General features: G+C 48.4%; 1 protein-coding gene across 6 annotated transcripts; it reads left to right on the top strand.

Annotated features, from left to right (window-relative positions):
- Positions 1-790: 790 nt before the first annotated feature.
- On the top strand, positions 791-15,513 carry PLEKHB1 (pleckstrin homology domain containing B1). Of its 6 annotated transcripts, none has more exons than XM_008707317.2 (8): positions 791-1,529; positions 2,474-2,735; positions 3,934-4,009; positions 5,003-5,155; positions 5,741-5,843; positions 6,913-6,952; positions 13,504-13,603; positions 14,174-15,513. In XM_008707317.2, the coding sequence occupies exons 2-8, from the start codon at positions 2,628-2,630 to the stop codon at positions 14,308-14,310; spliced, it is 717 nt and encodes a 238-aa protein (XP_008705539.1). In that variant the 5' UTR covers positions 791-1,529; positions 2,474-2,627; the 3' UTR covers positions 14,311-15,513. The 6 variants fall into 6 exon arrangements, with proteins under 6 accessions (XP_008705539.1, XP_040486767.1, XP_008705543.1 ...); XM_040630833.1 differs by having other exon boundaries at positions 2,479-2,735; XM_008707321.2 differs by lacking the exon at positions 2,474-2,735 and adding an exon at positions 9,513-9,617.
- The last annotated feature ends 8,877 nt before the right edge of the window (positions 15,514-24,390 follow it).

The raw sequence follows: 24,390 nt of genomic DNA on the forward strand, positions 1-24,390 counted from the left end.
ACCTGAAAGTTACTTGTTAGCTTGTTGGTCTCAATACATTTTGGTTGATTAAACAAACCACCTCTCAAAGCCAAGACTTTGGGAGCTGGGATTCCTGCTATGCTTTCGGTGTCTCTCACCTGTCAACCTACACTCTTTCCAACGGTCTACACAGCTCTGGAAATTAAAAAACAATCTCAGCAGCAATCGTCATGGCCTCGGGGTCTATGAACTCCCAGGAATTATATGCAAAATGTGATGTGTGTGCATTTTTTTTCCCGGGGCAGAGTCTATACTTCTTATCAGCTTCTCAAAGGGGGTCATTGACCAACATTTTAGAAACACATGCCAGAGGGGGTGCATTTAGATTCAGTAACGGATCTGTGGTTTTAGTGTACCCTGCACCATTCCCTTTTTTCTTGCCATACCACCCCCTCTTTGGGAGGGTGGGGGAGGAGACCTCCCTCTGAATTCCACACTGCTGCTGGAGAATCTTCCCTTTTCATCTAGTTGCTAAATCCAGAGAATGTCATCTAGGAGCTGTCTACACTGTTCCCCTCACTCGTCTGTGAACAGCAAACAGCCCTTCAGAGGGAAGCAGGGAGAGTTGGAGAGGGGGCAGGATCCAGGTCCAGATTTCCTGAGGCCAGCTCCACCCTTTCCTTTCTTCCTCCCTTCCTTCCTTCCTCCCTCCCTCCCTCCCTTCCTTCCTTCCTTCCTCCCTCCCTCCCTCCTTCTCCTTCCCCTCTACCTCCTTTCTACCCCCCTTCCCTCCGTCCCTTCCTTACTTCCTTCATTCTTTCCTGCCGTCCTCTCCTTCCTTCTCTTCCTTCCCCTCCTTACCGTCTTTCTGTCTTCCGCCTTTACTCCCTCCCTTCCTTCCTTGCACTGTGACGCTCAAATTTTAGCCAGGAGAAGGCAGGGGTGGGACATCTCAGGGACAGAAAGGCATAGGGTCGGAAACAGCTTGGTTTGGGAGGGCTGGTTGCTGGGGCTGCACGGAGACGGTGAGCTCAGCGGCTAATAGGATTGGCCACGGCGAATCCCCCAGCAAGACACGCACTGCACGAAGGGGCGAAGGGCCAGGGTGACTCAAGGTCGGGATTACAGAGACTCCACAGCGAGAAGGAAGCTTAAAGAGCCAGGCTGCGCAGCCAGGACTGGGGTGATGTCACTGTCCAGCCGGGCGGGAGAAGGCCGATTTAGCCCCGCCCCGACCGAGGGAGGAGGACTGGCCCTGCCCCTCCGCTCAGCGAATCTTAGAGATACAAGGCCAAGACCACCTCTGAATCACGGACGATTTGTTATTCAGTGAACTGAATGACTGTGGGCGGCTGAGATAAGTCGGGAAGGTTGGGGCGTGCCTGGAGAGAGGGACGAGTTTTTCTGGGATCTGTGTGCCTCCTCTTTGCCTCCCCCTTCCGGCTCCCACTTGGTAGCATCTTCCTGATCCCCTTATCTCTTAAGGCGCTCAGGAAAATGCCCCCCTGCAGGAGCCTTCTGGGAAATGCTACCCTGGCCGGCCAGGAACCATGAGTCCTGCAGCCCCGGTAAGGAACAGGTATCTGGGACAGGAAGAAGGGCCCAGGGCAGGGTGGGTGCCCCTCTCAAATACAGTTTGGGTCCAAGAGCCCTTCAGGCCCCAGGCAGTCCCTGTTCTCTGAATGACATCCTGGGGCTGCTCTTAGGTGGGGGTTTATGGGTTTGAGCTATTCAAGGAAGTGATCCTGGAGGGGCAGCCCCAGGTGGTAGATACAGAAAAGGTCTCCTTTTTCTAGTTGGGCCTCCTCCAATCATTTTGGACTATGCCCTAGAGAGATCTTTTCAACCCACAAATCAGACCACCTAACTCTTGAAACCTCCATCTCCCAAGCTCCAGCCACTATGTCATAAGAGCCAAGCAAGTCATGAGCCTGTCATCCAAGGCTTCATGTTAGGTCCTTGCAAACCCTACAGCTTCGTTCCCTGCCACTCCCCATGCCCTCCCCACCCCTGCACTCTCTTTTCCAAACACACTGAAATACTGGGCATGCTTGTGAACTTCCTGATCAATGCTCATATGATTCTCTTAGCTCTCCCCTAGGAAACTCCTACCCATCCCTCAAGAACCCTTTTTAGCCTCCTCGGGAGGCTGTCCTGAACCTCTTGGGCAAAGTGAGACTCTTTTCTCCTATCGTTAAATCATACCCCGTGCTCTAATTGTGTTTACATTTAGTCTCCCCCACCAGACTGGAAGCTGGGGAAGGAAGGAGGAAAGGCCTTGTTCGGATGCCCCTCTGTGCCCTCCACTAGCACCCAGTACAGTGCAGGCACAAACTGAGTATTGAGAAAACATGACAAAACTAGGAGCCTGACTCCTCCTTGCAAACTTACTTGTTTTTAGAGGGTGAGTTAATGATTCTTAGGAAATGTATTTCATGATAAACGAGTGCACAAATGTCTTGGCAAAATAAAATTACAGGTGCAGCTTCTCACCTGTGCTCCTGGTCCGCAGCACAGGTTTACCACCCAGGAGAGGCCTCGTACAGCCCAGACTACAAGTCCCAGCAGCCTCGTGGGCGCGCATCTCTCCCCGCCCATTACCGCCTCCCTGGGGGTGGGGCGGGGCCCAGGAGTAGCCTGGCCCAGGGCGCAGCCTGGGGATTGAAATGCCCCAGGCGTTCTGGGGCACACAAAGCGCAGGCGCAGCAGGTTGGGTGACAGCAACATCAAGTAGCGGCTGTTCTGGCAGCAGCATCCGCAAGAGGTGTGGACAGGTGGGTGCATCCAGGGGAGGCTGGAGAGGGAGTTTGCACCTGACCCTCTTGTCTGACCAGTGTTTGGGCTTGGAGAAAGGAGGGAGCCCCAGGAGAAGCAGGCAAAAGTCAGGCCTTCCAGCTCAGGTGTGCCAGCCTTACTACGCAGCAACAGGTGTGAGCAGGTGGGGGAGGGGCAGAGGCACCTGCTCGCGAGTAAGTCGCCCGCAGGAACAGAGGGAACCTGGATTCCAATCCAAGCTCCTTCACATACCCGGACGACTCATTGGCTGTCCCTCAGTTTGTCCATCTGTGAAACAGGAGGAAGGGTTCTACCCATCTAGTGCAGTTACAGCGGGGACAAGGTGAAGTAGTACAGGATGTGCCGCGATTTCCCAACCGCGCTGCACATCAGAATCACTGGGATCTTTGAAGACTCTCAGTGCCTGCCTCCCAGCCCCAGCCCTTCTGATTTCACTGTTACGGGGTATGACCCCGGTATCGAGAGTTCCTGCGGGTGTAATGGTTAGCAACTGGCACTGCTGGGTGTGGATGCCGTCGCCACCGCTTACTAATCAGGGGGATCTGCACGAGTGATTGAACTTCTTCTCCATACCTGTTTTCTGGTAATAACAAGGATTTTTGTGAGGCTTCCACGAGACAATAGACACAACACCTAGAAGCGTACCTGGCACGTGATGCCCAGAGCTGCTTTTGAACTGCTATTTTATGGGTGAGGTGCAAACGGGAGGGAGGCTTTTCTTATCATGGAAGTCCCTCATTCACTGCCATGATCTTAATATTCTGTGCTGTCAGCATTTCAAAATTCCAGGGTTTCCAACACCGTAAGTGTTCCTCACCGCAGCCTCTACCTGCCCCATAGACACTTTCATGGATCTAGAAATGGAAGCCAGCAGAAGGGACATGGTCAAGGTTATGCAGCTGAGGTTGGAATCCAGGCTCCCGACCCCCACTCTCACCCCACACAATGGGTGGCTGCCCTGCTGACCCCACAAGAACACTGCTTCCATTATCCCGCTGGAGCAGAGAAGGAGAAGGAGACAAGCAGGCTTGCCCTTGTTTGTTTACGAACACTCCCTTAAACGTTTCCTCGGTGGCTTCCCCAGGGAGGATCAGGGAGGACAGGCAGGGGCTTCGCTCTGGGGAGCTGCCGGGGAGCTGCTGCTGAGGCCTGTGTGTCCTGGGGCTCCTCTCACAGGTTCCGCCTGACCCCGCCCTGGAAAGTCCTTTTGAAGAAATGGCCCTGGTGAGGGGCGGCTGGCTGTGGAGACAGAGTGAGTGACCCTGGACCAAATCCTTGTCTGTCTGTACCTTGTCCAGGGATGGGGGGAGGGAAGTGGTTGTCGGTGTGCCCCAGTGAACCATGCACCCAAGAAACAAGACCCTCTTTCCCCTTTCCTCCTTTGTCCATACTCTTCCCGCTGCTTGGAGTGTCTTTCCTATTCCTGAGTGCTTGGTAAATGTCCCCTTCTGTGAGGAGCCTCCCCTGGCTTTTCCTCTAACCCCCACTCCAGCCTCGCTGTAGCACCACGCTGGGTTGGAGGCTCCCCACACTGTTCCCAGTGCTTCTTACATACCTCCGTTATAGCACTGATCCCCCTATAATAGAACCGCCTTTACCTGGGGGTCTTACCACTCCCCAGACTGACCCCAGACTGCGTATCCACAGCACCCTAGCCCAGGGCTGGCCACAGAACAAGGCTTAGAATAACAGGAAAACACCTCTGTGCTTTGGAATCTGTAAAGCCCTAAGAAGCTGCCTTATGTCTTTGCCCTTTCTGTTAAGATTTTCAACTGTAAAATGTCTGAAGGTAGGCCTCAGGCTTCCAGACCCACCTCTGGCCAGAATCGTGATCTGAACAAGAGCTATCCTGGGTTAGGAGCTTCCCAGCGACCCGTGACCATACTCCATTCATTCAGTTCAGCGAACACCAAGCCTAGGTCCTGCTGGGTGCCAGGTCCAGCATGGGGAGCTGTGGACCCCCCAGTCCGGTAGCTACACAAGAGGCTGTCACACAAGTCAGAGATAAGAGATGAGATGGAGGCTCTGGTCATTCATTTAGTCAACACATTTATGGGGTCTCTGTTATGGGTAAGGTCCAATGGGAGGAGGTGGGTGAGCAAGCCGGAAGGAGGCCCTGCCATCATTTCAGGAGGTAGAGAGATAAGAAAGGGGTGGTCACAACACTGGGGATTGGGGGGAAGGGGCTCCTGCCCCCAGCAGGCTCTGCTAGCAGCCTGCCTAGCAAAGGTGGAATACTGCACAGGCTCCATCCTCCGCCGCTGGAAGCGGAACTGGTTTGCCCTGTGGCTGGATGGGACCCTGGGCTACTACCACGACGAGACAGCGCAGGACGAGGAGGACCGCGTGCTCATCCAGTTCAACGTCCGCGACATAAAGATTGGCCAAGAGTGCCAAGGTGAGAAGCCCTTTTCCCTCTGGCGTTGTGACTGTGGCCTTGGCCCTCCCACTGTGTGTCTGATGACACCTGCATCAGGCTCTTTGCGGCCTCAGAGGGGCTTCTACAGACATTGCTTCTGGGCCTCTATCCAGCTCATGTGGGTGTGAATTAAGAAATGAGTTCCTTATTGAGTTCCTACCCTGTGCCGGGCCTGGGTTCTATGCTGGTATCACAGAGGTGAGCCCAACACAGGTCCTGCCCTCCAGGAGCCAGGAACTGGATAAAGATGAAAAGAAATAAGGAGGATCAGAGAAGTTCAGTAACTGGCCCAGAGTCACACAACAAATCTCTCCCAAGACTCAGGCCACAACTATAACAGGGTAACTGATAGATGTCTCTAAGTAGGGCAATAGGCAATATGGAAAGGTCTAAAGGCTCCAAAGAGTAAAGCAGAATCCCAAAAGAAAGGGTGTGGGATCAGAGGAGGTTGGCAGTGGCCAAGAAACAGGATCCAGAGATAGGTTCCTGTTCTTGTTTCTGGTTTACTGGGGGGCCTGGGGCCTGTGCTTCGTGGACACCCCATACATGTGTATCTGCCTCCAGACGTGCAGCCCCCAGAGGGCCGGAGCCGAGACGGCCTGCTGACCGTGAACCTACGGGAAGGCCCCCGCCTGCATCTGTGTGCAGAGACCAAGGACGATGCCGTGTGAGTCTTCCCGGAGAGGCTAGGGAGGAATCTTGGGGAACGTAACCAGATGCCTCCTCTTTGCTGGGCCTTCTGATTCCCAGAGGGTAGGAAGAGGGGGACAAGGATTAGTCAGCAGGGTGGAGGCTGGGTGGAGTGCATTTGAATGGCTCATGGTGATTGATACAGTACCCAGGGAAGTCCTCACACAGAATGTGATGGAACTCGGGACTGTTGAGGGAGGAGTGTGCATACCCCCTCAGGTGTGCGGTCCCTGACCATACAGAGTCGTGTATTTCGCTGGCTTGGAGATGAGTCCTCACTTGGGGGGTGATACAAAAGAAGAGACTGCCCTATGACATCTATAAAGGACCCTCCTGAGAAGATGCCTTGGCGGGTGGCCTTCGATCTGAGGCACCGACCCTGACCCGCCTAACAGGGGCAGCCCATGTGTTGCAGGGACACCCCGATGTCAGAGGCAGAGCCACACTGCGAGACTGGGTGTGCCTGCTTCCTCACATTCTTTCCCTTCCCACCCTCTGGCCAAGGGTCAGTGGGCCTTTGCATTGTACGAGAGTGAAAGAGATGGGGTGTGTGGGAGTGGGGGGGGGGCTGAGCTCTGAGCAGACAAAGCACAGAGCTGCCTTGTCCACCCCAGCCAGGTGCCATGGCAACCAACAAAGGCCCGATTGTCCGGTGTCCACTGGGCCTTCACGGGCTCCGGGGTCAGAGTGTTGGGGAACTGTGTTTGCAGTTTGGGGTGTGGAGGTGAGCTGCAGTGAGAGAACCAGCCCAAGCTTTCCAGAATCTGAAGGCCCCTAGGAGACCACCCAAGCCCAGCTGTCGATTATCTAGACAGGAAAACTGGAAGAGGGGAAGACTGTGGGCTAAGAGTAAATTATGGGGCTCCAGTTCAAGTGAGGGCTCTGACCGTGTGACTGGGGTGGGGGGGGCACCTTTGTCTACCCAAGGGAGTCAAGGAGCTCTCCCCCCTTTACAAGACACTGGGCTGAGGAAGAAAGTAGAGGCCTACATGTAGGGGCCTAATCTCCCACCTCCCTCCTCATGGTTTGGTGGGTTTGCCTTGCAGAGCGTGGAAGACGGCGCTGCTGGAGGCGAACTCCACCCCGGTGAGCCCCCGCTCTCCCCTTTTCTCCTCCCCACCCCTTCCTGCCATGGAATCATGGGTGACTCAGACTCGGCCTCCGCCTGCCAGGAGTTCTCAATTCCCCTACATGTGAGCGAATAGGTTTGTGCGGACTCAGATGCACTGAGTCCCAAGTGAAAAAGGACAGAAGACAGACAGCTGGTGCTTGGAGGAAAGAGAGAAAGAAGGAGGTGGCATGCGAGCCGGGGGAAAGTAACTGCCTTTTGTCGAGCACCTATCTTATGCCAGGCCTGACGTAGGTACCATTCTGGCTGCTCCTCGCAGCAGTCCTATGAGGTTGGGATTGTTGTTCCCTCCCTGCAGATGATAAGATTGAGCTTCGTTCATCCACACAACAAATATTTACCGAGTTCCTACTATGTGCCGGGCACCATGCCAAAGGGCAGGGATCAGAGGTGAACTAAGTCAGATGTAGGCCTTGCCCTCCCGGACAGCCTCACGGGCAGCCGGATAAGTAGCAGCTAGGCACACCATTTATGATTCTGTTGCCATCGTGGTGATTGCTCTCACAGAGACAGGCCGTGTGCATTCAATGTGTGACCACCTTGGTGGCCTGATCCTGGTGGGAATGCAGACAAGGCTAAAGATGAGACCTGAAGGATACACAGAAATCAACTGGGTGAAAGGGGTGGGGTGGGGTGAAGGGAACAGCTTTCCAGGCAGAGGAACTGCATGTGGAAAGGCCCTGAGAAAGGTTATGACTTTAGCAAGTTCAAGAACAGACTGAAGGCTGCGGCAGCTGGAGCCTAGGGAGGGAGAGCAGGGGAGAAGGAGGGTTGGCAAGGCGAGGCATTATGGGCTGTGTTACTGATGTTGGTTTCTGCTAAGAATACCAGGAGGTCACCGAAAGCTTTTAAGCAGCAGGATGAGATGAACAGATCAGACCAGATTTGTATTTTAAAGAGAGAGTCTGGCTGGTAGGTAGGGAATAGACTGCAGAGGGTGAGAGTAGAAGCCAGGAGACGAGTTAGAAGGCCGGGACTAAGGCCTTGCTGTTGGCCTCAGCTGATAAGGATAAGACAGATTTAGGAGTTAGAGTCAGTGGTGCTTAGTGCTTGATGAAGGTGTGGGTTTGAGGAGCCGCCCAAAGCCTGCAGCTCACGGGTGGCCCAGCTTGGCCCATCTGCCTGCCTCCACGTTCTGTGCTTGCTCCTTCTGTCTGTGGCACGGCGGAGCCCAGCCTCATCTAGAGAGAAAACCTGCTGGGAGGTAGCAGAGAGGACGGGATTGCATGCAGAACTCCTGTCAGGCATGCATCTGCTGAGGGCTGGGCACTGTGCTCAGTACTTGCCATTGCTTGTATCATTTAATCTTCCGACAACCTCGGTAGGGTTGGTACTTTGAGTCCCATGTTACCGTTAGGGAAGCTGACGTCCAGAGAGGAAGTAACTTATCCAAAGCCTCCTAGCCTTAAGTCAGTGGAAGAACCTGTACTGGGCCCTAGGCCAGTGAGATTTGGAGGGAAGGGCGTTATCTGCAGAAAGAACTGCAGGAGCGCGCGCGCGCGTGCGTGTGTGTGTATGTGTGCGTGTATGTGTGTAAGGGCCCGGAGTCTGGCCTGGCTGCATGCTAATACATGGAGGGAAAGAAATGGGAGCAATGACCTCTGAGGAGCATTGTGGGGAGCAATAAAGGGCATTAAGCAGGGAGGACTGTGGCCAGATTTTGGGGAGCAGACCCAGGCTTCTGGGTGGAGGTTGCATTAGTATCTGGGAGTGAGGGGGCTGGGGCAGCAGCTGGCAGGGTGGGGGTATCTCTGTGGGCTAACTTGGCTCTGAGCTCCAAATTCTCCCTATGCAGGGCCAATCAGTCCCCCCAAAAGAGGCGGAAGGAGGTGAGGGCTGACCATTCTGCGCTCTGTGACTCTATGAAGCTGCCTTGTCCCTTCTCTGCCTGTGCACCTTCCCGCTACTGTGCTCACCACAGCTCTCTGCTCCAACCCTCTCTCCACCTCCCACTACCCCCCTTCACACACACCCCTTGGTCTCAGGGCTTGCTCGAGTGGAATGTGTTTGTGCTCTGTCTCTGTGCCAGGGTCTGCCTGGCTCTGAGTGTTCGTGCCTGTCCATGGCTCCTCTCTGTGCTGTGTAGGAGTGACCTGCACTTGGTCCCTCCACGTCCTGCAGATTTATACCCCCTTCTGGATGGAGGCTGTTCCAGGGAACACGGGGCCAGGGACACAGCCAGGGCAAGGCTGGGAGGCCAGGGAAGGGGGCAGGTGGGTGGGAGGGCAAATCAGAGCTGTTCTGTCCTCCCTGGAGACTGGGAGCCTCAGCAGCCTAAAACAGGTGACGGTGGGCTAATTCTGGAGAGACACTACTGATCCTTCTCTGGGTAACTTTGGCCAAGTCACTACCCCCTCTGAGCCTCCCTCTGTTACCAACCCTTCCCCACGCCCAGCTGGCAGAGGGGTCTGGTGGGGCCTGTTAAAAGCTCTGAGTTTTTCCAGATGTAGCGGGCCTCTGACACCTCCTTCCCCCCCTCCCTCCCTCCCCCTTCTTGGGTTTCTGTGGCTTGAGCAGGCCCCAGCTGGAGCCACCGTCCCTCCCAGGAGCCGCCGAGTTTGCCCCAAGGTCAGGTGTGTGACCCGCTCGTGGAGCCCCTGTAAGGTTGAGAGGCGGATCTGGGTAAGTGCTGGCTCAGCCCTCCCTGCCTCCGTTCTGGCCACGAGGACGTGCCTCCAAAACTGGCCCCAGTCACATCCCTTCCCTGCTCACAAACATTCCATGGCTCCCTGTCACCCACGGGACACCAACCACAGCCCCATTTTCAAGGCCCTCAGGATCTGGCCTGGGCCAGTCTCGCCTGCCACATCCCCCTCCTCCCTGTGCTCCAGCTGTTCAGCTATTTCTTCCATTCCCAGCTGCGCCAGACCTCGCCCCTCTTCCCAAGCTCTGCGTGTGCCATTCTCTCTGTTGTGAACTCTTCGTTTCCTTATTCACCTGACAGTTTGATGCTTAGCCTCTAGGAGCCACTTCAAAGGCTGCCGCCTCCTCAGGGAGGACTTCCCAGACCTCCTCACAGCCTGCTGCACTAAATGCTTAGGATTGTCTTGTTAGGCCTGGCTTCAAGTCCCTTTATTTCGGTCTCTATTCTCCCGTGAGACCTGGCACTTCCTCCAAGGTAAAGACCAGGTCTGATCAGCTCTGCTCCTAAGGTGCCTAACACAGTGCTGGGTATACAGCAAGTGCTCACTGACAGGGACAGTCTATTTTGACCCTCCTGGTGCATGGAGCTAGGGCACAAGTGGGCCTCAGGCACTGTTCACCAAATGCGTGAATGAGCGAATGACTAAAGGGAGGAAGGAGTGAAAACCCTCTGTTAATGGCATCACTACCATGTATCATGATTTAGTCTGTATCTGTCTCCCTTCCCACCCCAGAATCTCTGGAAAGCAGAAGTGGGGGATGAATCCTCTCTCTGTCCCCAGTGCTCAGCAGGGCATGGGGTGGGTGGCTTGTCTTACAGTGCCTGTCCTCTTACAGCCAACTCTGAACTCCTTCCCTGGCACAGTGGTGCTCAATGTGGTTGTGCCTTAGAATTGCTTCTGGACTTAAAAAAAAAAATCCAAACATTCAGATCCTATCTCTAGATGCTCTAATTCTGTAGGTCTGGAGTGCGGCCTTGGAAATCTGTGGTTAAAAGAACTTGTTCAGGTAATTCTGATGTGCAACCACTGAGCCCAGAAGTGCCAGGCCCACCTAGGTCCAGTTGCACAGACGTGACTCAGCTGGGTTCTCATTGTGCCTTAGAATGGGCATTGTAGGAAAGACTGTTCCCATTTGCAGAGGTGAAAACTGAGGCTCTGAGGGGCTATATTACTTGACCAGGTCACTTGATTCATCGGTGGCCGGACTAGGACTTCTATCCCAGCATTCTGAGACATCCCCCTTGCACAAATGAGGATAAAGTTTGTTTAAAGTGGGGTTGCCTAAAAATGGGATTTAAAAAGCCGTAAACCAAATAACAACAGCTTTTCTGATGGCAGGGATCGATTTGAATGTGACCTCCTGATTGGGTGACCCTGTACTTGCAAAAGGGGTTGGGCTTGCAGAGAGGGAGGGGATCAGGGATCAAGCCCTTAGGTTCTATCCATGAGGTCTCTGGGGGATTCCCTGCCCCGTTGCCAGGTGACCCACATGAGTTTACCTCTGGGCCTCCCGGACCTGGAGGGAAGAAACAGGTGCGGCAAGGGGCATGAGGTGGTGTTTTCCACTCTGTCTCGGGCCCGACAGGGCCGCTGGCTCACTGTGCAGCTGGCGGACAGGAGCAGGCTCTAGACCTCAAGTCCTCTACAAATAAAAGTGGAGATCTGAGTGCTTGGCTCTCTCTAGGCCCTTCTAGGCATGGAGCTCAGATCCTGGCCACCCTCGGTCAGAAAGCCCTAGTGGATCACCTTTAGGGGAGAGCACAGTGAGGGAAGTCACTTGAGACTGAGTATTGCTTGTCTCAGCCTTCTGCATTACTCTGGGACTGGTCCTTGTCCCTAACTTGAGGCTGGACTTAGAGCTGGGTGACTCACAGTATTTGACTCACTTGAGATAAATTCAATCCATTAGGCACCTATCATGTTCCAATGAGGCCTGATTAGACCCCTCTTCATGGGGTGGGGGTCTCCAAGTCTGATGGGAGAGAGACATACAGGGATACAAACAGTGACACTGTAGAGTGATTGTTGCTGTGATAAGGGGAGTCTGAGGGCCCCAGATGGGACCCCATAAGAACATGAGGTTCAGGGAGGGTGAAACTTGGGTTCGGTCTGAAAGATAAGTTAGGTAGTTAAATGAAAAATGGGGAGAAATGCAACCCCATCAAAGAGAAATGGCATGGAGATTTGAAATCACAGGTGTGCTTGGAGAACTCACCTTTACAGCCAAACTTCTTCTTTTTTATTCATTTGAGAGAGAGAGAAGCATGAGCAGTGGGGAAGGGGTTGGTGCAGAGGGAGAGGGACAAGCAGATTCCCTGCTGAGCAGAGAGCCCGACACGCAGGGTCAATCTCAGGACCCTGGGATCATGACCTGAGCCAAAGGCAGACACTTAAGTGACTGAGCCACCCAGGTGCCCCCTACAGCCAAACTTCTTGAAAGAGATGTCATGACATGTTGGTTTCATCCTTCACCTCTCAATCATTCTTCAACTCTCCATAGTCTGGGTTCTTACCCCAACCACTCCTCTGAAAAATGTTTTTTCAAGGTCACCCACAACTTCCAAGTTGCCAAAACCAATGGCTTATTCTCTTGGCACTGGCCAAAAAGATACACAGAAGAGCATATTTAGAAGTTAAAATCGTGAGACCTGCCTGGTAGCTGATGTGATGTGGAAGACAAGTGTGTGAAGACAAGGGTGCCAACCTGATGTCTTGGTTTGAATGCATGGTGGTGGCATTTAGAGAAAAGCATTTTTAGAAGAGCTAATTTGGGAGATGGAAGGGTGATGATAACACTTTGAGATTAGAGTTTAAGACCTGGACTTCTAAAGGAAGTTGGACCATTCAGGTGTCACACCCAGTTGGAGATATAGAGTGGAAGGGGGCTAAGAAGAAGGGGCCAGGAGAGAAGGGGATCCTGCCCCCTCCCCAGGTCTGCTCCCCTGTGGATAAAATGAGGGGCTTGGATTAGGAGCGTCCATTTAATTCAGAATGTATTTATTGGTTCTTGCTGTTTGTTAGGCCCTGCATGCAACAGAAATTATTCAGAGTCCTTGCCTCACGTTTGGGTTGCAGGCAGGAAACGCTAGGAGGAAAGATACGAACAAAAGGCACAAGCAGAGTCCATAGAGAACTCAGGAAGGATGGATTCTTTCTGAAACCAGAAGAGCTTCCTAAGTGGGAGACTTTTGAGTTAGGCTTTGAGGGGTTGATAAAATTCTAATGGAGAGACTGCATGCCTTCCTCCCAGAGAGAGCAATGACCACTCTTCTCTGAGCCCCCGTCCCCAGCTCTGTGGTAATGTGAAGATAATAATGTCTACAGTAAGGACTAGAGGAAGTAACACATATGGATGCCTCCCTCAGGATCTGGTACATGATGGATGCTCGATAATACTCTACTTTCCATCCCTACCCTTCCTTTCTTTTCCTTCCTCCCCATACTGCTTTTACTTCTGGGCCTGGGGCTTGGCCAGGTGCCCCACCCTATGACTAGGACAGTAGAGAGATCCACTGGATTTCTCCAAATGGAGAGCAGCTAGCAAATACTAGACTGTGTAGGGTAGTTGGGAGCCGTGGAGAATTTTTGATCAGGGGAGTGCTAGCTAGGAGGCCAGGGCAGGAAAATGGGATCACTAGGAGCTGGATGTAGGAGCTAAAGTTTTAGAGGAGGAGGACCAAGGACCATGGACCATGTGGGGAGGCAGGGCCTTTGCCCAGGAGCTTTCTCATTCCTGGTGAACCATTTCTAAACTTGGGGAAGTGGTTTTGTGGGCACAGAAGGACCTAAGCTGGGTGTGGTGGGTAGGAGACCAAACCTGGGCTAGAGAGTTCCCGGGCAGCTAACCCAGTGGAGCTCCCCAGGTGCGTGTCTACAGCCCGTACCAGGACTACTATGAGGTGGTACCCCCCAACGCGCACGAAGCCACATATATCCGCAGCTACTACGGACCGCCCTACGCAGGTAAGTCTCCTGCCTGGTCTGCCCCCAGCCCCGATACGGCGCCAGGCCCCACTCTTGTAGTGACCACGGATTTTCCCAGGCGGGACCCTCCACTGGGCCCATCCCATCCTGAGACTCGAAATACCTCCTGGACCAGTGGCCCTCCACACTCTGTACAGCTGACCTCTCCTCTCAGGGCCGGCCCCTTTTCATTGGCTGTCCTGCAATACCCGTTTCTGAGCTGGTGGCGACCCCTGGTGGCTAAATGCTGGAACGGCCGCCTCCTCCGGCCCCTAGGGCTGGCGGTTGGGAACACCCATCCTCTGGTGTGTCCTGAAGGTTCTTGGAGACCCCGGAGTTTCCTCGCTGTTGCACCCTAGACCCACAGGCCCAGAACGTCCGTAGCAGATTCAAAGCTTGTAAGCCCTGGGGAAAGAGCGCAAGTCTTTCCCGCATCAAAGCCTCAGTTTCTCCAACTGAGGTGCAGGAGAGTGGGTTCAGCCCCTTGCCCTGGGTGCGTGAGTCTAGGGGAGGAGAGGGACAAAGAGCTCTCTGCTTTGAAGTCCCCAGCCCTCACGGCTCTCTCCACAGGCCCCGGCGTGACGCACGTCGTCGTGCGGGAGGATCCCTGCTACAGTGCTGGCGCCCCACTGGCCATGGGCATGCTTGCGGGGGCTGCCACAGGTGCAGCACTCGGCTCGCTCATGTGGTCGCCCTGCTGGTTCTGAGCTCTGGGACTCGGAGTGTGGACCCTGCACATAGACCGACAGACCCCTGTTCTTACTTGACCCAACCCTCCACTATCTAAGCCCTGCCATACTTTGGCTCCTTCCTCTCCATTAGCTGCTTCTGGACTTGGATCATCCATCCCACTCCCCCACCCTCTATATTGGAAGAAGCTATCATTCCAGGCACAAACATAGTTCAAAATCCTTATACCTACTGCCAGACACCCCAGAATTTTGTTATAGACATATATGGACACGTTTCCCCCAAATACACCAGGATGCAGAAAACACAGCTCATGTGACTTCAAGTTCCCAGGTGCTGGAGACACAGGAGTCAGGGTCTTTCCTCCAACTGCTCCAGGGTTGGTGGGAAAAACAGAAGTAAATACTTGACAAGCAGAGTTATCCGTCCTTTGACACATGAGGGTAAAGAGCAGAAGAAGGTAGGCTAGGAGTAGGGTTGTTGGCAAGAGTGCAGAGCAGTGAATATCATGGCATGTCCAAGGAATTAAGAGTTCATTTAGGCTGGGGTGGGGACTGGGATCAGATCATGATGGCCCTCCAGGCCAAAGAGCTTGCTGGGTAAAGGTGAGATGTGAGCTTTTTGGAGGGAAGTTTCTTGATTGTGCCTATAATGAATATATTGCCTGTTTTGTTAATACTGACACATACTCAAATCCAAAACACTCTCTGAGGTTAGCTCCATCCTTTCCACTACCAGCTTCCTGGATCTCCTGTTCCTTCAGTGCTCAGAAAACATCTGTTCCCCATGTTAGGGTGCCTGGGGCAGCAATTTAGCTGAACCTGGGGTCCCCTTGCTGGGGGGCAGATGAGCTCTGTTTGGGACCTCCAGCCCTAGGATGGTGCCTCCATCAGGAAGTGTATTCCTGGTCCCCAGGAACTTGGACTTCTGTCCATAACTGTGGCTGTCACCGTCTCAGGCTTTGTCTCTTCCTTCATTCTGGGGGAGATGGCAGTGTTCCTCTCTCGGGCCTGACCCACTGGGAAGCCCCACATGTGCCTCCCTGTCGGGTGACCCAGCAGTCTCTCCATTTGGCTCCCTCCCAATTTCTTTTCCCATCCTGTGCTAATAGAAGTGCTAACATTCCTGCCCAGTAGCCAGAGTAGCCTGCTAAAGTTCCCTTGTAGGCAGGGGCTCCAGTGGTCCCACTGCAGAGACTAATAAAGATGTGATTGGCTCTAGCCCTGGCTCTGGCTTTTTTGTCCACTCCCCCACCCCCACCCCAGGGGCATTGTTTCCCTGGGACATCTCAGTGACTCAGCATCTACTACTGCCTTCTTTGGTGTAGTGAGAAGAGTGTGTGGATTCTGAGGGCAAGTAGAACTGGTGACAGCATGTTAACTGAGCAATTTGGGGGCAACTCACTTAACCTTTCTGGATCTTGCTTTTCCCACCCATAAGGCGGTAGGTTGAAGGTGGCCATCCCTGAGGGCTCAAAGGGAAAGGCTATATCAGGGTCTCTGTCATCTGATCTGATGGGTGATCCAGGTTGTGCCCTGTCTGCTGAGAGTCTGGTGGTGCAGGGGTCTTTTCCGGTAGGTTTCTATCCTTCTAGAGGTAAATCAATGAGTTAGTCTCATAGGAAGCAGATGGCCAGGGAAGGAAACGCAACCATTTTGCTTTAGGTCTTTTGAGGCTGCAAGTAACAGAAACCCCCTGATTTAAGCCAAAGAAGGGAAAGCATTGGGTTATATAACTGAGAAGTCCGGAAACTGTTTGGTGCAGGGATTCAAACAGTGTCCCTTAGACTTTGTTTTCATCTTTACAGTCACAGGGCTGGCTCATTCAGAGATTGCAGTAATATTCAGCAGCTCCAAATTAATGCCCTTCTGGGTTCAAGTCTAGCTAAGAGAGCTCTTCTTCCTCCAACAGTATGAATAAAAGTCCTGGGACTGAAAGCCATTAGCCCAAAGTGGGTCCTGTGGTCATCCATAAGCTATGGTGATCTGGAAAAGACACTCTAAAATAACAGGGTTTAGAACAGGGCTGGAGTGGTGTCCCAAAGTAAGTTTGGGGCATCGTTGCCAGAAGTAGGATGAATAGATGAGAACTAAGAGGTAAAACCAAAGGGTTTTAAAAAACCATAGGATCTGTCCCAGCTGTATCCCCAGAGACAAAAACTTAGAGGGAGACATAAACACCAATGACTCAATGAGGTAAGTGAGGAACATGGTACAGTGGGAGCTCTGAGGAGAGGTATCCAACTCTACCAAGGAAATGGGAAAGCTCTGGGACAGGAAGTAGAAATTTAGGATGAGCCTTGAAGGATGAGTAGGAGTTTGCCAAGCAGGGAAGGGTGGGAAAGCTTTCTACACTGAAAGAACACATGGAAGAAATGGCATGAGCAATGGCCTTGGAGGACTTTGGTCTTGAGAACACTGTGAAGTTCAGTCTGATGTCACAGCAGATTGCATGGTGAGGAGGGATGGTAGATGAGGCCATATTATAGAGACCCTCCCACAGCTGGGTTAAGGGATCTTTGTACCCCTACAGCCGCAGGGCTACCATTTATCATAATCCTGACAAGACCCTGGTTCTTTCCACTCACCCCACTGAACAGGGCAAGACAAATACAAATGGATGCTTCAATGCAGTTTGCTTCAAAATCTCTCCACTAATAGGATCATAGCATGACTTTTTAGTCTTCCAGTTGTCCAGTAAACAATTATTAAATTATTCACACATACATTAAGACAAACATTCTCAGAAAACACAGTATGAGCTAGTGGTGGATGGACATCTGGCTCACATTTTCTTTTGTTTGGTCAACACAGTGCTTTTTTGTTTTTGTTTTTTTTATAATTTTTATTTTGTTATATTAGTCACCATACAGTACATCCCCAGTTTTTGATGCAATGTTCCATGATTCATTATTTGCATATAACACCCAGTGCACCATGCGATATGTGCCCTCCTTAATGCCCATCACCGGCCTATCCCAATCCCCCACCCTTGGTCAACACAGTGTTTTTAAAAAGTTTTGAGTTAAAACGTGATACCACTACACACCCACCTAAATGTGAAAAAGACAGACAACATTAAGTACTGATGTGGAGCAAATTGAAATCTCAAATGAGTATAAACTGGCACAATTGCTTTGGAAACTAATCCGTAAAGACAAGTATATGCATAAATTATAATCCATCCGTTATACTCCTTGGGTACACCACACAGAAATGTGTACATATGTTTACCAAAAAATAATAGGTACAAAGGTATCATAAAAGGAGTGGAAAAACTCAAATTCTAGAATAGGTGGATCTATGGTATATTCTATTCACAAAATGGAATATTCAATGGAACTAATTATGCATAAATATATGCAAAATTGGGAGTGAATAAAAAAATAGAACAAAGGGAGTGAAGGGGAGGTGGAAAAATAGAGTTATACTGTGGCAAGTTTTCTGTATTTTATGTGAAGTAGTATAATATTAAGTGCACGCTGATAAGTCAACGATGCACAATGGAAAAAACAAGTGTTGTTGAGGATGTGGAGAAAAAGGAACCTTCATGCACTGCTAGTGGGAAAGCAAACTAGTGCAGCCACTGTGGAAACAGTATGGAGTTTCCACAAAAAGTTAAAAATAGAACTACCCTATGATCCAGTAATCACACCACTGGCTATTTACCCAAAGAATACAAAATACTAATTCAAAAGGATACATGTACCCCCATGTTTGTTGCAGCATTATTTACAATAGCCAAACTACAGAAGCAGCTCAAGTGCCCACTGACAGACAAATGGATATAGAAGATGTGGCATATATACACAATGGAATATTATTCGGCCATAAAAAAGAATGAAATCTTGTCATTTGCAACATGGATGGATCTAGAGAGTATAATGCTAAGTGAAGTCAGTCAGTCAGAGAAAGACAAATACCACAGGATTTCACTCATGTGTGGAATTTAAGAAACCAAACAAAGGAAAAAAGAAACAAACCAAAAAAGAGACTCCTAACTATAGAGAACAAACTGATGGTTATCAGAGGGAAGGTAGGTGGGGTAATGGTTGAAATAAGTGATGGGGACTAAAAAGTACACTTATCATGATGAGCACTGAGTAATGAATTGTTGAATAACTATATTGTACACCGGAAGCTAATATAACACTGTATGTTAACTATACTGCAATTAAAATTAAAAACTTAATAAAAAAAGATGCACATTGGAATCCCTAAGCAACCACTGATAATATAATGCAAAGAGGTGAAGTAAAAATGCCAGTAGAGGAATTTAAAAACAGATGCAGCAAATAGATAACAAATACCAAAATGGCAGACCTAAATCCAAACATATTAATAATTACATTAAATGTTAAGTGGACAAAAAAACACAAAGAGACAGAGATTGTCAGAATGAATTAGCAAGCAAGACCCATATGCTGTGTACAGAAGATATATTTTAAGGGGCACCCGCATGGCTCAGTCGGTTAATCATCTGCCTTCATCATGATCCCGGAGGTCCTGGGATTGAGCCCCCTGTCAGCCCTGGGATCGAGTTCAGCTTCTTCCTCTCCCTCTGCCCCTCCCCACACTTGTGCACTCTCTCTCTCTCTCTCATAAATAAAATCTTTAAAAAAAGATGTACTTTTAAATACAGAGATAGGCTGAAAGTACGATAGAAAAGATAGGCCATGTAAAGAGTAAGCATGAGAAGGCTAGAGTAGCTATTTTAATATCAGACAAAACAGACTTCGAGACAAAAATTATTAGAACTAGAGAGGCATTTCATAAAGACAAAGGGTGAATACATCAGGAAGATGATAGCAGTGTCACGTGAGAGATTTATAGCTGTAAATGCATACATTAAAAAAGAAAGATCTCTCATCAGTAACCTAACTGTACACCTTAAGGAATTAAAAAAAGATCAAACTAAACCCAAAGCTGGTAGAAGGGATGGGGGTGCCTGGCTGGCTCAGCAGGTAGAGCATGAAACTCCTGATCTTGGGGTCATGGGTTTGAGCCCCATGTTGGGTATGGAGATTACTTAAAAGAAAAAAAGAAAGTCTTCCCACTAAAAATTTTAAAGAATTCAAGAAAACAGATATAACTTAAAAAAAGAAAAAAGCTGGTAGAAGGAAGGAAATAATACAGACTGCACAGAGATAAATGAAATAGAGTACAGAAAATAAAATACAGAGGGGCGCCTGGGTAGCGCAGTCGTTAAGCGTCTGCCTTCGGCTCAGGGCGTGATCCTAGCGTTCCAGGATCGAGTCCCACATCGGGCTCCTGGGCTCCCCAGCTGGGAGCCTGCTCCTTCTCCCTCTCCCCTGCTGTGTTCCCTCTCTCGCTGGCTGTCTCTCTGTCACATAAATAAATAAAATCTTTAAAAAAAAAAAAAAGAAAGAAAATAAAATACAGAAATTCAATGAAACCAAAAGTTGGCTCTCTGAGGTCAACAAAATTGACAAACCTTTAGCTAAGAAAAAAAAAAAAGACTCATAAAAAAAGAGGAAAGATTCAAATTACTAAATTCAGAAATGAAACTGGGGACATCACTATCGATTATACAGAAATAAAAACAATTAGAAAAGAATACTGTGAACAATTGTACACCAACAAATTGGATGACCAAGAGGAAATTGGCAAATTCCACACAGCCTATCAAAATGATTCAAAAGAAATAAAAAATTTGAATAGATCTATAGTAAGTAGATCGAATCAGTGATCGAAAACCTCCTGATGAAGAAAAGCCCAGTTCTAGATGGCTTCAGTGGTGAATTTTACCAAACAAAGAATTATTAAACTCAAAATAGATTAAGGACCTAAATGGGAGACCTGAAATCATAAAAATTCTGAAAGAGACAGTAGGCGGTAATTTCTCTGACATTGACCACAGCAACATTTTTCTAGATGTTTCCTGAGGCAAGGGAAACAAAAGCAAAAATAAACTATAGGGACTACATCAAAATAAGAAGCTTCTGTACAGCAAAGGAAACAATCAGCAAAACCAAAAGACAGCCTACTGAATGGAAGAAGACATTTGCAAATGACATATCCAATAAAGGGTTAGTATCCAAAATATATAAAGAACTTAACAAAACTCAACACCAAAAACCCCCAAATAATCCAGTTAACAATGGGCAGAAGAAAGGAACAGATATTTCCCCAAAGAAGACACACAGATGGCCAAAGGAAACATGAAAAAAGGCTCAACACCACTCATCATCAGGGAAATGCAAATCAAAACCACAATGAGATATCACCTCATACCTGTCAGAATGGCTAAAATAAAAAAACACAAAAAACAAGTGTTGGTGAGGATGTGGAGAAAAAGGAACCCCTGTGCACTGTTGGTGGGAATAAACTGGTGCAGCCACTGTGGAAGACAGTATGGAGGTTCCTCAAAAAGTTAAAAATAGAACTACCCTATGATCCAATAATCACAACACTGGCTATTTACCCAAAGAATACATAACACTAATTCAAAGGGATATAGGTACCCCCATGTTTATTGCAGCATTATTTACAATAGCCAAACTACGGAAGCAGCCTAAGTGTCCATTGATTGTTGAATGGATAAAGATGTGGTATATATACACAATGGAATATTAATCATAAAAAAAGAATGAAATGTTGCCATATGCAATGACATGGATGGATCTAGAGAGTAGAATGCTAAGTGAAATAAGTCAATCAGAGGGGAGCCTGGAGCCTGGGTGGCTCAGTTGGTTGAGCCTACTCTTGGTTTCGGCTCAGGTTGGGATCTCTGGGTCGTGGGACCGGGCCCTGCATCAGGCTCCATGCTGGGCACAGATTTTTGCTTGGGAATCTCTCCCTCTGCCCCTCCCCCGACTCACTCGCTCTCATAAATAAATAAATAGATAAATAAAATCTTTAAAAGAAAAAGTCAGAGAAAGACAAATACCATAGGATTTCACTCATATGTGGAATTTAACAAACAAAACAAAGAAAAAAAGATACAAACCAGAAACAGACTCTCAACTATAGAGAACAAAGTGAGGTTTCCCTTAAGATCAGAAAGAAGACAGAATGCCCACTTTTGTCACTTCTATTCAACATAGTACTGGGAATTGCAGCCAGAGGAATTAGACTAGAAAAAGAAATAAAAGGCATCCAAATTGGAATGGATTAAATAAAATCATCTCGGTTTACAGATGACATGATCTCATACAGTTGACCCCGAACAACACAGGTTTGAACTGCATGGGTCTGCTTCTATGCAGATTTTTTCAATAAATACAGTACATTACAAATATATGCTCTTCCTTATGATTTTAACATTTTCTTTTCTCTAGCTTACTTTATTGTAAGGATACAACATATAATACAAACAACATGCAAAATATGTGTTAATTGGCTGTTTATGTTATTGGTATGGCTTCTGGTCAGTAGTATTTGTACTTAAGTTTTGGGGGACTCAAAAGATATATGCAGACTTGTTTTAATTCCAGTGTAGTTAACATACAGTGTTATATTGGTTTCAGGTGTACAATATAGTGATTCAACAATTCCATACACCACAGTGCTCATCATCACAAAGGCACTCCTTAGTCCCCATCACCTGTTTCATTACCCCACCCACCTCCCCTATGGTAACCATCAGTTTGTTCTCTATAGTTAAGAGTCTGTTTTTTTGTTTTTTTCGCTTTTTTCTTAAATTCCACATATGAGTGAAATCATACGGTATTTATCTTTCTCTAATTTCACTTAGCATTTTATTCTCTAGCTCCATCCATGTTGTTGCAAATGGCAAGATTTCATTATTTTAATGGCTGAGTAATATTCCATTGTATGTATGTCTGTATGTGTGTGTATCACTTCTTTATCCATTCATCTATCGATGGACACTTAGGCTGATTCCATAGTTTGACTATTGTAAATAATGCTGCAATAAACATAGGGATACCTGTACCCATCTGAATTAGTGTTTTTGTATTCTTTGGGTAAATTGGGTAAATACCTAGTAGTGCGATTACTGGATCATAGGGTAGTTCTAACTTTTTGAGGAACCTCCATACTGTCTTCCACAGTGGCTGCACCAGTTTGCATTCCCACCAACAGTGCACAAGGGTTCCTTTTTCTCCACATCCTTGCCAACACTTGTTTTTTACATGCAGATTTTGGACTGCACAGGAGTCAGTGCCCCAACCCCTGCATTGCTCAAGGGTCAACTGTATGTTAAAAGGCGAAGTAGTCCACAAAAAAATTGTTAGAGCTAATAAATTTAGCAAAGTTGCAGGATACAAAATCAACATAAAAATCAGCTGCATTTCATACACTAGCACTGAACAATCCAAAAAGGAAATTAAGAAAAAGATTCCACTTACAATAGCACCAAAAGGAATAAAATACTTAGGAATAAACCTAACAACTAAGGACGTGAAAGACTTGTATGCTGAAAACTAAGACACTGCTGAAAGAATATAAAAGATATAAATAGATGCATGTGTTATGGTCTGAATGTTTGTCCACCTCAAAACTCATACATTGAAATCTGAATCCCTCAAAGGTGATGGTATTACTAGGAAGGGTTTAGGGAGGTCCTTAAATCATGACGGTGGAGCCCTCATGAATGGGATTAGTTACTTCATAAAAAGAGGCTCCAGAGAGATCCCTTGCTCTTTCTGCCATGTGAGTATACAAGAACTCTGTGACCCAAAGTAGCCTCACATGACTATGCTGGCACCCTAATTTCATCGGAATTCTGGGCTCCAGAACCGTGAGCAATAAATATGTTTATAAGCTACCCAGTCTGTAGTATTTTCTTAGAGCAGCCGTAAAGGACTAAGACAGAAAAATTGGTACCAAGAAGTGGGATTGCTCCTAAAACCAATAGCTAAAAATATACAAGTGGCTTTGGAACTGTGTAATGGGCAGAGATTGGAAGAGTTTGGAGGTGCATGCTAGAAAAATCCTACATTGATTGCCGTGAATGGATTAATTCTCTTGACTTCTCAGGATAAGATAAGAGCTGTAGAGGAAGCTTCAATCTTAGAGAATACTTAAGCAGTTGTGACCAGAGTAGTGGTAGAAATAGGGATGAAAAAGGCCATTCTGATGAGGTCTCTGACAGAGAAAAGGCAATCCTTAATATAAGGTGCCCAAGAGCTTGGCTGAATTGTGTTCATGCCCTAGTTTTTTGTGGAAGGTACAATTTATGAGTGATGAATTGGTATTTGGCTGAAGGAATTTCTAAGCAAAATGTTGAAGGAGTAGCTTGACTTCTCTTGAATGTTTACAGTAAAATGTAAGAGAGAAATGATTTAAAGGTGGAATTTTTTTTTTAAACTACAGAATAACTGACATATACTATTATAAGTTTCAGGTGTACAAGTGATTCAACAATCATATGCATTGCAAAATGCTCACAAGTGTGGTTACCATCTGTCATCATACAGTCACCACGATATTATTGACTACATTTCTTACCTTGTACTTTTCATCCCTGTGAATTATTTTATAACTTAAATTTTGTATTTCTTAATCCCATTCACCTATTTTGCCTCTCCCCCCCCAACCAAGTTTGTTCTACATTTATATCTACTTCTGTTTTTTATTTTAAGTATAATTGACATATAGTGGTATATTAGTTTCAGAGTACACTTATTGTGATGAGCACTAAGTACTGATTCAACAATTCCTAAAGGTGGAATTCTTAAGCAAAAGGGAAGCAGAAATGTAAAATTTGGAAAATTCTCAGACTATCCGTATTGAAAGAATAAGAAAGCTAATTTCTGGAGAGAACACAAAGGGTGTGGCCTGATTTGAAAGACTGGTGTGAGACTACCATTTCACAGAAGCTAAGAAATATTCATCAAGACATGGGGAAACTGGTTGGCCATCTAAACAGAAGCCAGGACCTATTCTCCAAAGCAATGAAAGTTATGACTTCTAAGGCATTTCAGGAATCTTCAAGCTGGCCCTCCCACTGCAGTCTCAGAGAGCAAGGGCCTGTGGGGCAGGATTTCAAACGAGAGATGTCCGACGCCTGGCACCCCTTCACATAGCAGGCTCTGCTCCCCAAATTCTGGCACATGGCACTTCAGCTGCCTCAGGTGTAGGGCAGGCCCCAGAGGTATCCCCTTCAGAGGG

Source organism: Ursus maritimus, unplaced genomic scaffold, assembly GCF_017311325.1.
Source record: "Ursus maritimus isolate PB19 unplaced genomic scaffold, ASM1731132v1 scaffold_16, whole genome shotgun sequence".
NCBI classification, from domain to species: Eukaryota; Metazoa; Chordata; class Mammalia; order Carnivora; family Ursidae; genus Ursus; species Ursus maritimus.